This window comes from Malaclemys terrapin, chromosome 8, assembly GCF_027887155.1.
Source record: "Malaclemys terrapin pileata isolate rMalTer1 chromosome 8, rMalTer1.hap1, whole genome shotgun sequence".
Lineage (NCBI taxonomy): Eukaryota > Metazoa > Chordata > Testudines > Emydidae > Malaclemys > Malaclemys terrapin.
Window position 1 is genome coordinate 67,963,859 of NC_071512.1, and position 15,844 is coordinate 67,979,702.

The following is a 15,844-nucleotide window of genomic DNA, read 5'->3' on the forward strand; positions in this document are numbered from 1 at the left end:
TTTATTATTAACTATTATTTATCATTACAGTATTTTTATTACATTATGAAAATGGCAACACTCTTCCAAGATCTCACTTTTGTAGCTTGTATCACATTGAATAAGCCTGTTATAAGACAAGGCTCCTATGTTTCATCAAGGAGTATCAGATATGAAACAGCTTGAAGGTATTTAAGAAGCCAACTCAGAGTTCCTCCTACACAAGCATTCAGGTCTTGAGCAGTCCAGGCAAACAACGCATGTTACAACAAAGCTTAAACTTGTTCTTCATAATAATTTTAAAAACAATACTAGCTACCTATTTAATTTTAAAAACAGCAAAAAATATCCACCTCTCTTTCCATTTCTTATAAGGAGTCGTGAAGTTTAAATCTCCTCAGTGTGAGAGATATGCTTGCTTTGATCTGCTTATCTCTTGGAAGTCCAGGGGCTCCGGGCTGCTGGCCTCCTGTGGCCCCAGGTCCCGGTCTGCCATTAGGGAATTTTTTCCCGAGAACCCCCTGTAACATTTCGCAAACTCCAAGGGGTTCACAAACCCCAGTTTGAGAGCCATTGGTTTAGGTGAAGAAACCACACAAAACTGACACAATGTATAAGAGTACCGATTTGCACATATGTACCAGATGTGTAGCAGGTACACTTCTGTTAAGAGTAGGTATGGTATGAGGCTTTGTTGTCAGCTCAGAAGATGTGAGGTATCTTGGTGTAAAGTTTCTGATAAATATGAGTAGAAGTTATGTGGCATTATGGTTATAGAATTGAAGTTGTTTGAGCTAAAATACCCCACTTGCAGGTATGGAGATAATTCTGTAAATTTAAGTGTAATGTTAATTTAGATGCTCCTACTCTTCTAATACCTAGTTTCTGTGGTGGTAATTTTTTTCTAAAGTGTTGTCTGTAAGACGGTTTAGAAGAACTAATGTGAAACACATTGACACTTGAACTGGAGCTCTTGATGTAATGGAGTTTGTAAGGTGCACCAAGGTCTGCATCTACTAGGCTCTGAGTTCAAGTGTGTAAATTTTGAACATCTGCCAGCTTCAGTGCAGCTTACAGGTTCCTCAACCCAAAAACCACTGAGTGTGGTACAGTTTAGGAGTGCATTAAACCAAATACATTTGACTTCCATACAAAGTTGGGAAAGCGGGTAGAGCCTGCTCAGTTTGCAAGTTAAATGTATATACTGTGGATTGGATAAATTCCAGAGAGGTCCTTACTGAAAATTCTTTGCCCCCAGCCTTAAAGTTTAACCTAAAGAATGAATGGTGAGTTTGATCCTAGTGGACACGGACAAGTAGCTTCTGCATCAAGACACAGGAGTTGATCTCTCAGATAACTGGCTCCCAGGCCATTCAGGGCTTCAAGATTGTAATCAATATATTGAATTGCCCTCAGAGTTGAATAAGAAGCCATGCAGAGTACAGAATATTGATATTATGGGCATATAGTAACTTGCACCAGTCCGGTTTGCACTAGCTGCAGCTTCAGGGTACTCTTTAAAAGCTAACCTCTTTTGAGTGTACAGTATTGCATCAATTCAGCCTTTAGGTTACAAAGTCATGGCTCACTATTTAGAAGTTCTTATCAGAGACAATGATCTTAGCCTTTTGACCAACCATAAATAAAAGACCGTGGATCCAGAATGAGCTTGAGACTACAAATGTTTTGGGAAAGTAAACTTGCCAGCCTGGCCCACTCCTCCAGATGCTTCCCTCTATTTATTGATTTACTTCTGTCTGAGCCAGTTTCCCTCCATCCACTTTCTCACCTTTATTAATTCTGGAAGGTGCAGAAATTGCCATATAAGTCTGACAAAAGGGAGCTAAAAATCTGAGTCATTTATAAATTGGTGATGATGAAGGTCACAACATTTCATAGTCTTTCCTGGCAGAAGTAATTATACACCTGAACAGCAACAGGGAAAGCATAGAGGCCTGTAAAAACCAATACATGCTTTTCTTCTTCAAGGTCATGTAAAGGTTTAGGATTTCTCTTAGAAAGGATTGACTTACTAAAGGCCACTATCACAAAAGGCCACAAGCAAGATAATGGTAATTTCTACTGAAGACTGCTTGTCTAGTAATCAACAAGGATACAGTCACTAAAAAGAGTTCATAGAATCTTTTTTTTTTTCTGTATGATGCCCTTGCTTGAAACTGGATTGATGTGAGGTGACATGTGAGTACAGCCTTTTTTAACTTCACTCTTTCAGTAACCTTCCTTAGGTTGGTAGCAATAACTGGTGAGGGTAACAGTAAGTGGCCATGTTACTATGTGACTGGTATCTGGACTTGGAAAAGAAGTACACTCAGACACTGTCAATAATGGGCTTCTCATGCCGTGAATAATAAGGGTCCAATTCACAAATATCTAACTGCAATTCCCCAAAGACCTAAGACGCTGAAGGTCTCAATAGATGAAATTCCACCAGAGAACTCGATAGATTCCTACCTCTTTATCTGATAGTGAACTCACGGCTCTGAATGAAAGTCTGATCCAGTCAACCTTTCCAGTAAAGTAGATGGGGAAAACTTTTCAACGTTTTGTTGTGGAAAGCAAATGAGCGAGCACTAAACCAACCAATATTTTGAACAGGTCTTTGGGTCAAGACACTGCTCTTATGCCAGGGGATGGTGTGGTGTGGTGGTTGGTGAGGCAGGCTCTGAGCAATGCTTACCTGGGGGGCTCCCCGGAAGCAGGGACATCCCCCTCACTCAGGTCCTAGGTGGAGGCGTGGCCAGGCAGCTCTGCACACTGCCTTTGCCTGCAGGCACTATCCCTGCAGTTTCCATTGGCCACGGTTCCTGGCCAATGGGAGCTGTGGAGGCATGCAGAGCTGCTTGGCCATGCCTTTGCCTAGGGCCTGAGTGAGGGGGATGTTGCCGCTTCTGGGGAGCCCCCCAAGTAAGTGCTGCTCAGAGCCTGCCTCACCCTGTCCCGTGCCCCTGCTCCCTCCCATACCCAAAGTCTGCTGCTGCTGGGGGAAGGAGGCACAGAGCCAGGTAGGGAGCCTGTTGGCCCTACCAATCTCCCCTCCAGGACCAGCAGGGGTCCTGGGCTGTGCACTGCCCCCCGTTCCTCTTCAGCACCAGCGAGGGTCTTGGGCCACGCGTCTCCACGCCCCTCCTTCCCCCACCCCACCCCAGAACCCAGGCCACCCTACCCCAGCACCCGTGGTGGCCCCCAGGAAGCCACCCCCGAAGTTTTAGTCAGGGGTATATAGTAAAAGTCATGGACAGGTCATGGGCCATGAATTTTTGTTTCCTGACTGTGTCCTGTCCGTGACTTGTAGTAAAAACACCTGTGACTAAAACGTAGCCTTAGTTATAGGATATTGTCCCTTTATAAACTTTTTACAGTTGAGCTCACAACTAGGGTAAATTTGTAGGGCCAATTATTATAACAGTGAACACTCTCCATAAACATGTTCCATCAATCTCCTTGCTGATAAGAAACCTACAATGAAGAGAGGTCTCCACAGTCAAGATTATAGGAATAGGTTAAGCCTTAAAATGGGGACATTTTATGCTTGATTTCTAGTAATGTGAACTACCTTCTTTTTAAATGATACCCTCAAGAAAATAGCTGAAGACTTTATTTATTGACTGCTCCCATCCTCCTCCTTCTGAATAGTTGTGTACTTATTAATTTAAAACATTCCCAGATCTAAAATGGCTGATTTATAATATTAAACTGTATAACTTAAAGGTGTAGTATCATCCAGTTAGATGCCTGGAAACTCTTTGGAAAACAAGCTTGACTTTTTAAAGAAAGCTTACTCTCTTCACAGCAATGCAGGTCATTTTTTTCCAATGAATAAATCTTTCCCACACTAGATCGATTCAGTGTGGGAAAGATTATCTACCGCTTTCCCTTTAAATTACATTTATATTCCAAAATGTTAGCTTGTTTTTATTTTACTTCTTTAAAAAAGTTATTAGTGGGTATTCCTCCAAAATTTTGATGAAGCGGGAAGGAAACTATTGAGTAATCTCTGTGTGAACCTGTAACTGAAATGTTCATTTTGGTATTATCTTAAGTTCTGGAGGTACTCTCTAATAAGAGAATGTGTGGGTTAAAAATGGAAAGCGTGATTAAACTATTAAAAATTTTGGTTAACTAAAATCTTCATGTCTTATGAGAGAGACACATCTTTCAGGCCTGGATCCCCTATACACAATATATGTGTGCTTATCTTTCGCTGCTGTGAGTAATCCTATTGAAATAATAGGACTACTTGCAGTGTGTGAAGTTAAGCATGTGCATAAATGTGTGCAGGATCATTCCCTCAGTCCATTACAAATTATAGAATAGAATGACACACGGCACTATCATCAAAGTATTGGACCCAAGTAAATGAAGTGAAATAAGCCAGTTAATTTCATTTTGGGGCAGTAGTACAGAAAGGAAAACACAAAAAACAAAATATCGTATGTTGAGCTTGTGTATTTGTTTTGACTGGTCTCCTGGTAGCCCAGGACCGATGAAATCTCTAAACCCAAGTTCAAGATTGGAATTCTCCGTGTGGTTTGTGCTTTCCAAAAATGAAACCTGTGTCCTACTGACAATATGTCAATCCAGCCCAATGTAATGGACAGGTCCTGCATATTTCAGTGTTGGTTTCAAGAACAACTGTATTTTTGGGCAGCAGAGCATAACCACACATCTTTTTTTGAAACTACTCATTAACTTCAAAGCTTGACCTTGAGGTCCTTTTGGAGGCAAGGTGTGGGGAAGCAAAGGTATTAATTTACTAAAATTAGCATCAGATTCCTACTACATCTAGTAGGACTTCAGTTTTACAGACAAACTCCAGTCCTACTTGGCGCTCCATGTAAACATGGCCCGCTATGCCTGTGTGGAGCCCCATTGACTTCAAGGCTCTACACAGACCATAAATCCACCTGCACACAGCTCCATTGTAAGACCATGGTCTTAGGAAAGCAATGAAAGAAATAAGCAACAGAGGGTCCTGTGGCACCTTTAAGACTAACAGAAGTATTGGGAGCATAAGCTTTCGTGGGTAAGAACCTCACTTCTTCAGATGCAATGAAAGAAATTGTTATATCTAGCTTAAAGTCTATAACACAGTTCTTAATCAGTGGCAAACTGCAAAACTCTTGAAATCCATTGATCTGTTATCAAGACTAGTTCTGATTTCTGTTTTCTTATAATACATACATTGCACCAGAAAAAAGATTTATACATTTCTGTCAGTGAGAAATAGAATCCTGTTCAGTGGGGGTTTCCTCAAAAACCATCCTTGGATTTAGTGGCACACTTTTCATCCTGTTTTAACAGTTAATTCCTTCTTTCTATAGTTTCCCAGTGTTCTTGTAATTTTGTATGTGTCTGTGATTATACTTGTTCTGATGGTATTGCAGTAAACAAATTTATCTGGTTTCTACTTTATTTGGAGCATTTATTTTAGTTGCTTTGTACCTTCAAAAAGTGTCCACTTGACTTGAAGCCAGTTATCTATGGAAATGGGATTAAATCTTGCCATATATGCTATCCAGAACGGGAGCTTATTCTGAGCTTCTATGGCCTGCATGCAGTCTGGACTTTTTGTTATGTGTATACACCTGTAGTGGCTTGCTTTGAAAATTGGTTTTCTTTCAATTGATTGTGTACTACTCATTAATGTTTTAGCTTATAATGTGTTTTCAATCTTAAATTGGTACTAAAAAAGAAAATAATTTAATTTAGCCAGCATAATTTTATGGCGATATACCTCTCTCATAGAACTGGAAGGGACCCCAAAGGGTCATTGAGTCCAGCCCCCTGCCTTCAGTAGGAGGACCAAGTACTGATTTTTTGCCCTAGATCCCTAGGTGGCCCCCTCAAGGATTGAACTCACAACCCTGGGTTTAGCAGGCCTATGTTCAAACCCCTGAGCTATCCCTTCCCCCCCCAGCTAAAGAAATCACTGGTTCCATGGGCAAATCTCAGATAAATCTAATAAAAGCTATAAAGCATGAGGACATTGCTGCATATGGGGAAAGGAACATGTGTGGTGTCTTTGAGAAATGGCTTTAAGATGAAAGGTTCTGCAGGATGTCATGTCCTAATTTTTGTGTTTAAGGAAGGAGGATTATTTTGTGATTGACACAATCAGAGTAACTGTAAAAGTTTACAGTTCATTTGGTATTTTGTAAAGGTGATAAGTTCCTTGACAGCTTAAATATATTTATTAAGATGATGCATTTTAGGGCAGAGAATAATCATTAGAAATGATAAAAAGAATAGCAAAACAACTAGAAATGAATATGGCATCCTATATTACAGGGATCGGCAGCCTTTGGCCCACGGCCTGCTAGGGTAAGCCACCTGGCAGGCCGGGCCAGTTTGTTTACCTGCCACGTCCACAGGTTCGGCTGATCGCAGCTCCCACTGGCCACGGTTCGCCGTTCCAGACCAATGAGGGCTGCGGGAAGTGGCGGCCAGCACATCCCTCAGCCCGTGCTGCTTCCCGCAGCCCCCATTAGCCTGGAGCAGCGAACAGTGCTGCTAACACATCAAACTAATCACAGCACAGTGGTAAGGACCCTTTTTTATATTGTTTCATTTTTGAAACTATTATGACTCAAAATACACTAAACAAATGTATACAGTTAAACTGAAGCTTCAGTCAAATAGGATTCATTGTGCTATATATAAAATGTTCAGACATCAGTATTGTACAAAATCATTTACATAAATGTAGATCTGAGACTTACTATCTTTTAAGGGAGTGTGACAGACCCAAATCAGTGGGGTACAGGAGTCTGGTAGAGGGCAAATATACTGGTCACTGGATGAGTAGTTTTCTGTTCCCTGAGTGACCAGAGCAGGGGCTGCACTAGAGTAATCAGGAACCTGCTAGAACCAGTTAAGGCAGGCAGGCTAATTAGGACACCTGGAGTCAATTAAGAAGCTGCTAGAATCAATTAAGGCAGGCTAATCAGGGCACCTGGGTTTTAAAAAGGAGCTCACTTCAGTTTGTGGTGCGAGTGTGAGGAACTGGGAGCAAGAGGTGCAAGGAGCTGAGGCCTGGTCTACACTAACCCCCCAATTCGAACTAAGGTACGCAACTTCAGCTACGTGAATAACGTAGCTGAAGTCGATGTACCTTAGTTCGAACTTACCACGGTCCAGACCCGGCAGGCAGGCTCCCCCGTTGACTCCGCATACTCCTCGCGCCGAGCAGGATTACTGGAGTCGACGGGGAGCACTTCTGGGTTCGATTTATCGCGTCCAGACAAGACACGATAAATCGAACCCATAAGTTCGATTGCCTGCCGCCGAACCAGCGCATAAGTATAGACAAGCCCTGAGAGTGAGAGGGTGTGCTGCTGGAGGACTGAGGAGCTCAAGCGTTATCAGACACCAGGAGGAAGGTCCTGTGGTGAGAATAAGGAAGGTGTTTGGAAGAGGCCATGGGGAAGTAGCCCAGGGAGTTGTCGCTGTCATGCAGCTGTTACAGGAGGCACTATAGACAGCTGCAGTCCACAGGGCCCTGGGCTGGAACCCGGAGTAGAGGGCAGGCCCGGGTTCCCCCCAAACCTCCCAATTGACCTGGACTGTGGGTTCTTCCAGAGGGGAAGGTCTCTGGGCTGTTCCCCAACCCACATGGTGAATCTCTGCGGCAAGAAAATCCGCCAATAAGCACAGGACCCACCAAGATAGAGGAGGAACTTTGTCACAGAAGGCATAAAGAACTTTACCCCCTTGTTTTGTTTTGGTTTTTTTTTTTGTTTTGTTTTGTTTGCAAGGTAGTAGTTAGATTAAAATGGGAAAGCCAGCAGATAATTGTTTAATTGTGAAGAGATAACTTTTGTTTGCCAGTGGACTTAAAATGTTTTTAAAGGGCATCAATTAGTTTTGCAGACAAATCATTATGATCTGCATTTTAAGCCTAAAATGTTAAACTCCTAGCCAAACTTCAGCTAATGGTAACTTTTTGTTCTGTTTATTAAATTAGAAACAGTTTCTCTTCCCTCTTGATATATAGAATCTGCAAATCAATAGCAACATCTCATCCAACATTACCTTTATCATGGTGGGGGACTGAGGGAGGCATTTAAGAAGTACACTTTTTGTTTAAAATCTAGAAAAACATCGGGCTTCTATAACCCTTATCTCCTCCAGTAACCAATTGATAAAAGAAAGGTAGTTCTTTAAAAGCTAATTAAGGAAGCACTTTGACTATATAATAGAATAAATTTGACTTGGTGTTATAACTGAAAAGATAATCCCCATGATATTCTATTGTTCCCACTCCCTCCCACCCCCCCGTGTGGATTAAGAATATAAGTATGGCCATATTGGGTCAGAACAGTGGTCCGTCCAGACCATTATCCTATCTTCCGACAGTGGGCAATACCAGGTGGTTCAGATTCCCAGTCATGTATTTCTTATCACATCACATAAGCTGGAAAAAGCCTGCAGTTTTCTTTGCTGTTTCTTCTTGGCCCTTGATTTCTTGGCTCTTGTTTCTCCCTTCCCAGCTCTTGTTTCTCCCTTCCCTGTCACAAGTGAATGGGTACTTAAACTCCAGTCCAAAGACTGGACATATGGTCCCTTGTCCCACAAATGATACCAGTCTAGCATGCTTTGGGGTGACTGAGATTGCACTTCTGTGAGTAGACCAGGGGTTGGCAACGTTTGGCATGTGGCTCACCAGGGTAAGCACCCTAGCGGGCCAAGCCAGTTTATTTATCTGCTGATGCGGCAGGTTCGGCTGATCGTGGACCCCCACTCGCCACTGTTCACTGTCCCGGGCCAATGGGGGTGGCAGGAAGCGGCGTGGGCAAGGGATGTGCTGGCCGTGGCTTCCCGCTGCCCCCATTGGCCCGGGACGGCGAACCCCGCGGCCAGTGGGGGCCGCAATCAGCCAAACCTGCCGCGTCAGCAGGTAAATAAACTGGCCTGGCCCACTAGGGTGCTTACCCTGGTGAGCTGCGTGCCAAACATTGCCAACCCCTGGAGTAGACCATCACCAAATGCCATTGTAATGCTTTCGTTTTTACATATGGGAATGGAAATCCTGAGGCAAGATCTAAGTCCTATCTGATATTAATGCCAATATTACTTGATTTGATGTAATGACATTTTGAATTCTTTTATAGCTGTTCAGGTATACTTGTAAATGGGATATTATTATTTGATTCAAACATCTTATGTCTTTCATGAATGATGCATCTGTAATAACTGGCATATGGTACTTGGAAAAGTTGTCATGGCTTTTCCTGTAAAGCTTGTAATAGACAGCATTGTGCCAATTTTGGGTGAAAATCTCAGCATAATTTGACAAACTCTTGTGTAGTTTTTTGTTGGCTCTGCAGCCATTAATTTGAATGAGAAATGCACTCTGTTAAAAGGAAGTCAGTTACACACAGTTCCAGAGACAGCGTTTACATATTTCAGCAAATGGGTGTGGCTTTCTTTTTTTCTCCGGAAGTGTTATGTACACTAGAATGTATTATTGTTCTATTTCCATAAAATTCTGGAGTGAGACAGACAGCTTGTTGTGTTGAATCACAGCTGTCTGACATCTTTTTGACTTTGTGGCTTGAGCTATGATATATGACATTAAAAGGAGGAAGGTTTGGCCATGAACTTGGAAAAGCCAAGACATTTTGAATTAATGCTGCTTTAAAACCACATCTTGGCCATGTTGTGCTTTGCAATGTAAAACCTCTGGGTTTTCTCCCCAAGCTAATATCTGTGGCCTAATTTTGTTTAACAATATTATATTTATAAGTAACTTTTGCTAACTGTTTTGTTCAGTTCTTATTCTGTAATGGAGTCCCCCATAGATTTATGTTAAAATAATATAGAAATAATTATATAAAAAGGGATATTTTCTAGCTGCTAACAACTTTAATTATTTAAAGTGTGTATAGAGTAGGTACCTTTCCTAGTACTGTGAAGTGTTGTTTATCTGATTATATCTTTTGGTTCTTATAGAAAATGTTCCAGAGGAATTGCGAGAACCATTTTACACAGACCAGTATGACCAGGAACACATTAAACCACCTGTTGTTAATTTGCTGCTATCTGCTGAACTCTACTGTCGTGCTGGAAGTCTTATTCTCAAGAGTGATGCTGCAAAACCACTTTTGGGTCATGATGCTGTTATCCAGGCCTTGGCACAGAAAGGTCTTTATGTCACTGATCAAGAGAAGTTGGTAACCGAAAGAGATCTGCACAAGAAACCCATTCAGATGGTGAGTGTGGCTTTTGTGTTTTTTTTTCTTGGTGCTCCTAATAGCAGTATAATTAAAACTTTATTCTGTCACTGGGTTTGTTTACATGTGATTGAGAAAAAGGGGTTGCTGTTGGTTGGTTGGTCATGCAGCATATTAAAAATACAGTAATGAGAGATGTAGCATGGCTGTCTGTTCACTACAAAAGATAATTTAGAAGCAACTCTATTAAAGAAATAATCACAATGTGACTTCAATACATAAAGTCGAGCTGCTGGAGACATCTTATTTTATTTGTATTCCACTAGTGACCATACTCCAATCAGAGTGCTAGAAGTTATATAAATGAGTAAACACAGCCCATGCTTTGTAGGATTTGTGGACTCCCTAAATAAAATCCTGGCCTCTGTGAAGTCCATTGCAAAACTCCCCTTAACTTCATTGGGACTAGGCTTTCGTCCCGGCCCCTAGATCTAGTGAAGATAATCTACAGGTTATTTCTGTTTCTCTCCCTCTACTTAGAGAGCAGATTGGCTACGAGGAACCATCTCTTTTTTTGTTTTTCATAATTCCTATTTCTAGATACATAGTGGGGGGGGGAAATGACTTGATAAAAGTCATCAGCCCAATAGCTGAACCTACAGCTTCAATTTTCCCTGGATCTCTTTCACTTGGAATCTACTTTCTGAAATCTGCTCACCACTACATTTGGTAGTTTTCATGGTCCGAGCACTTCTGCAGTATTGGTCTGGGAATACAAATATCTCTATACAATAAATTCACTAGAATGAAAAAACAAAAACAAAAACAAAACTTAGCAACTCAGGTTTCTAAAGTGTGAGATTATTAGCAAGCAGTTAACATGACTTAATCTGCATCATGTTTACATTGCCAGGAAATATTTAGGCCTATTACTTAGTTGTTTTAAAAAATTCACAGAACTAAATTTCTTAAAGCGGCTTCAGGTGTTTTTTTTGTTTTTTTGTTTTTTTAAATGGATAACTCCCTTCATTCTTGTAGAGTACTCTATTTTGAAGACACCAGTGTTCCAAAGGTTGTAGTAAGATAAGGATTTAGCCAATTGAGTTGTTTTCTTCACTTCATGTTCTATATTACTGTGAAAGCAACCTAGAGCAGTGGCTCTCAAACTTTTTTTTACTGGTGACCCCTTTCATCTAGCAAGCCTCTGAGTGTGATTTTCGCCCCTTATAAATTAAAAACTTTTTTTGTATATATTTAACACCATTATAAATGCTGGAGGCAAAGCCGGACTTGAGGTGGAGGTTGACAGCTTGCAGCCCATCCTCCCCATGTAATAACCTCGCAACCCCCCAGTTTGAGAACCCCTGACCTAGAGACTGTATTGTAGAAGCCTGCTGTCTGCTTTCTCAGTGACCTGGATCACAACAAACACGCAACATCTGTGCTCAAAATTCTGCATTCCTGGGAGGCAGGGATATGGGCTGGAGCTGCTCAGGCCCCACGCCCAGGGCAGGTGGAGGGACCTCAGCTGCCAGCGTAGCTCTCCGGTTCCAGCGGGGGGCGGGGGGGGGCTTGGAGCCACAGTCCAGCCACAGGAACAGCTGGGCAGACAGCTGTGGGGAGCTGCGTGGTGGACCCTCCACTTGTCCTGGTCAGGGGACCCAAGCAGCCCCCAGCCCACGTCCTTGTCCCCCAAGCTCCCTGCCCAGGGCAGGTGGAGGGTCCATGTTGTGGTTTCTCATAGCTGCACACCTGGCTCTTGCTGTCAGAGCCCTGCGCGGATACAAAATTTGTATCCGCATCCGCCCTGCTATCCGCAAAAATGGTCCACAGATATAAAGCAGCTACCCGCAGATTTGCAGGGCTCTATGGCTTGGGTTTATTATATTTGGAGATTCATCATCATATTTTGTATTGTTTCTAAAATTATGTAAAAGTGTGGCAGATGCATTTGTAAAAATCAGTACACAAATAAAATAGCCATAGATACCGACAAGATACCTGAAACCTTTCTCTTCACCACCTTCTCTCAGAAATCGAAAAAGGTAACTAGCCAATATAAAAATTACTATCTAATGGAGACCTGAAAACAAATAACTCAACTGTCCTTTTTGCAAACATGAATTAAAGGAATCATCCCCAACCTTTTAATAGTATGGGAGAAAATAGTTCTGACACCCTGAGCAGAAAGAGAATAACTTCCTCCGTAGTAAGGAGTGAGTTATGTGGTGTAAGACAACTGGTAACATACTGTTTTGAACAATGCACTGATAGTAGCAAGGGAAGATCATGTCATGGAATTCTGGAGCTCCCACATAGTCCAAAGATGGTTATTTCAGACACATCCAGTATTCTGGACAAAAGGAGAGTGAAAAACACCCCCATATAGTAAACTAACTAATAAAGAACAAACCCTGTCATGCAAGTGACATGATTCAAGACATTTGTAATGTCCAAAGCTTGATAGAGCCTCTGAGAACCACTCCAGTAGCCAAAGATGGCTCTCTTAACAGTCTCGAGGGAGCTTACACACATCTGTGTTTAAACTAATTGTCAGTGGCCTTTGTTCATTCTACATGAATGGTGCTTCCTATCCTCTCCCTCCCATTCAATGTAATTTCAGCACCATAAACGTTCAGTTTACAGACTTAGTGATTGGAGCCTGGAGGACAGGTCATCTACCTGGATTCTTCAAATCTTAGAAAAAAAAAATCAGTACTTAGAGGCTTTAATGGTTTTGTTTTGAAGTCCCAAACAGGTATAAGGCCTTCATGTCCATGAGAAGTAGGGATGGGCTTGTGTCTAGGAAATGTATAAAGTGGTAGATGTTCAGCTGTGTGTGCTTAGAGCAGTAGATTAATTCAACTGTGTGAGGCTTAAGAGAGCATGGGAATCTTTTTCTTTTTTTTCTTGTTACCTATAACTTCCCTCCTTAACATCCTCACCTCTCACCATAAACTTGGACTTTAATTCAGAACACCTATCTCTTAACAGTTTTCTGTGATGCAACTCCACCAGGATAGAGGGGCTCTAGTGCAAAAAGTGTTTGAAATCATCATGTGGTGGTTGCTTTTCTGTATTTGAGTCAGAAGATACGTTAGAATAGGCTAGACCTGGTTCAGTTTTCAACTGTAGAAAGAATTAATTAGGGAACAGCTGCAGAAAGGGAAGAAGTTAAAACACTACTGAGCATTCTGTTGTATGTAGCGGAGGGTTTTTTTTAATTTATGAGACTATCTTCCACCAGTTGAACTAAAAGCAGGAAGCAGAACCACTGGTTGAACCAAATTGCATAAAATGTTTGACATTTTGTTTTTAATGCCTTATGCAAAAAAGTCTTAAGAAGCATGACTTTCCTCTAGTTTTGATCCTCAGGCCAATGTACTAGTCCTCATGTGGCCCTCATGGTGATTTGAGTTTGAGATCCCTGCTTTAATGATTTGGTTTATTTACATGTATAGTATTTGCCTTTATTTTTTCCCTAGGAAAAACAAAGCATTCTTCAGGTCTATATTAATACAGTACTTGTAAAGGGATCTTTTTTTTTATTCCACAGAGATATCATGTCAGGTGTATATTTTGTTTTGTTTGAGGAACTGTGTAATATTAAACTAAAGTGATTTTTTTTTTCTTCTGGTTTCAGAAAGCGTGTCACATAACATTTCATAATTATTGTAGACAATTGGAACTTTGTTATACAATTTTTTTCTAGTTATGTTTTTGCTGTACAATAGCTACATATTTTCTCGTACTGTAGTAGGCTACAACTTTATTGAGCTGCATTTGGCTCACCAATGTTGCCATTGCCCTAAGAAAGGGCTTCTCAGTTGTTTACCTTTAATCTGATATAAACCCCGGGACCAGCACTATGGCCTGGCTTATTATAAAAGCAAACTCGTTGATGATTTAAGTATTTGTATGAGCCCCAATGGGATGGACTCTGAGAGCAGGAAAAGTAAATTCCAACCCTAATTCACACTTACAGGTAGAATTTTAACAAGGGCTTCCAGGGACACCCACAGTAAATCTTCATATTACCATGCCTCTCCACAGCAAATCCCAAAGCTTTCTCTTTGATGAAAAAAGGTTGTTCATACTTAAATTACTCTAACTCTGTTCTCACCAAACAATAAAGGATAAAATGTAGAATCCAGAATTGGGGAAGAGCATCAACTTTTTAAAAAAAAACTAATATTTTTTTCTCAGAATAGAAACTTTAAAAAAATTATACTGCTAAAGAGCATAAAGACTTTCAAGGTGATCACAGTTAAGATGCAGAATTGCCTGTCTTAAGTGGGCAAATTTCATTTGTAATAGCCTGCCAGTGCCAGGATAGTTTTAAAGATGGACAACAGTGCATTTCCCCCCCCCCCCTGCATAATACAGTTATTACAACAGGACAAATTATTTTTATATTTGGTTATTTAAGAGTTCAGGTTTACTAGGTAAAATAGTAAAATAGATTTATTTAAAAATTCCCGTAAATATTCGTTCATAAGCCAAATATTTTTGGTAAAAAAGTGACGCGTCAAAGAGCGGGGTCGGCTTATAAATGGGTCTACACCAAAATTTGAATTTAAAATATATGGAATCCTTGAATATCTAATACATGGTCGTTTTGTTTACCTGGAGCGTCTGCAGGCATGGAGCCCCTCAGCTCCCTGTGGCCACACGCTCCAGCTAAACAAAATGTCCCAACCCACCAGCGGCTTACCCTGATGGCCAGGAGCCAAAGTTTGCCAACCCCTGAAATATAGGGTTAGCTTATGAAAGGGTCATATTTTTACCTAACCATCTTGGGGGGGAAAGGGGTCGGGGTCGGCTTATAAACTATCAGGCTAATAAACGCGTATATACGGTAATCATTTAAGACACAATGTACATAGATCAGTATGTGAACTGATCTTAATTTTCATAGTCCCATATTGGTTGTACTTTCAAAAAAGAAAAAAAATATTTAAACTTTCACATGCAAAATTGCCATTTAAAATATTTTAGGTTTTGGCCTTAAAGTCAGATAATAATAGAATACTGAAATTGGCAGGAAAGGTGGACTTAGTTCTTGTATACTCCCACTATTTTGAGTAATTTTATGTGAAAATATATCCACTCTAACAGTGGGCCAGAGCCATATTTGGAGGAATAGAGAATTTCATGTTCTATATTAGTACTGAATTATCTATATAAAAGTATTTATTATTGCAAGCCCAATCACCTTACTAGCACTTTTAACATAAAGTGCTCCGTTATGTATGTAGGTCAGTTTATCCTTGTCCTGTGAGTTGGAGGGATACTCTTTTGTTGTAGAGTTGATAAAAATCTACATAAACACTTCTTTTCATGGGGTCCCTTGGTGTGGTGTATAGACCCCACACTGATGAGGGAGGTGTCTCTGGCAATGTCAATCATGGATGATGGCTAAGGCTGTTTTGGTTGGATATTTTCAGTAAAAGTCATGGACAGGTCATGGGCAATAATGAAGAATTCACAGAAGCTTTTGACATGTCCTTGACTTTTACTAAAAATACCCATGATAAAATGGGAGTGGGGGGGGTCCAAGCTCCTGGGATCCCCCCCTGCCGCCCACAACAGCTGGGAGCTGCTGGGGTCCCTCCTGCTGACCACAGCGGCTTGGAAGCGTAGGGGGTCCCCCTGCCACCCGTGGTGGCCTG

General features: G+C 41.2%; 1 protein-coding gene across 5 annotated transcripts in view; it reads left to right on the forward strand.

Moving 5' to 3' along the window:
- The window catches only part of CAMSAP2 (calmodulin regulated spectrin associated protein family member 2), a 170,641-nt gene that overhangs the window by 5,111 nt on the left and 149,686 nt on the right, over positions 1 to 15,844 (forward strand). For all 5 annotated transcript variants that reach the window (XM_054036732.1, XM_054036733.1, XM_054036735.1 and 2 more), the window contains exon 2: positions 9,952 to 10,211. In XM_054036732.1, the coding sequence (XP_053892707.1) occupies positions 9,952 to 10,211 (260 nt within the window). The remainder of the gene's footprint in view (positions 1 to 9,951; positions 10,212 to 15,844) is intronic.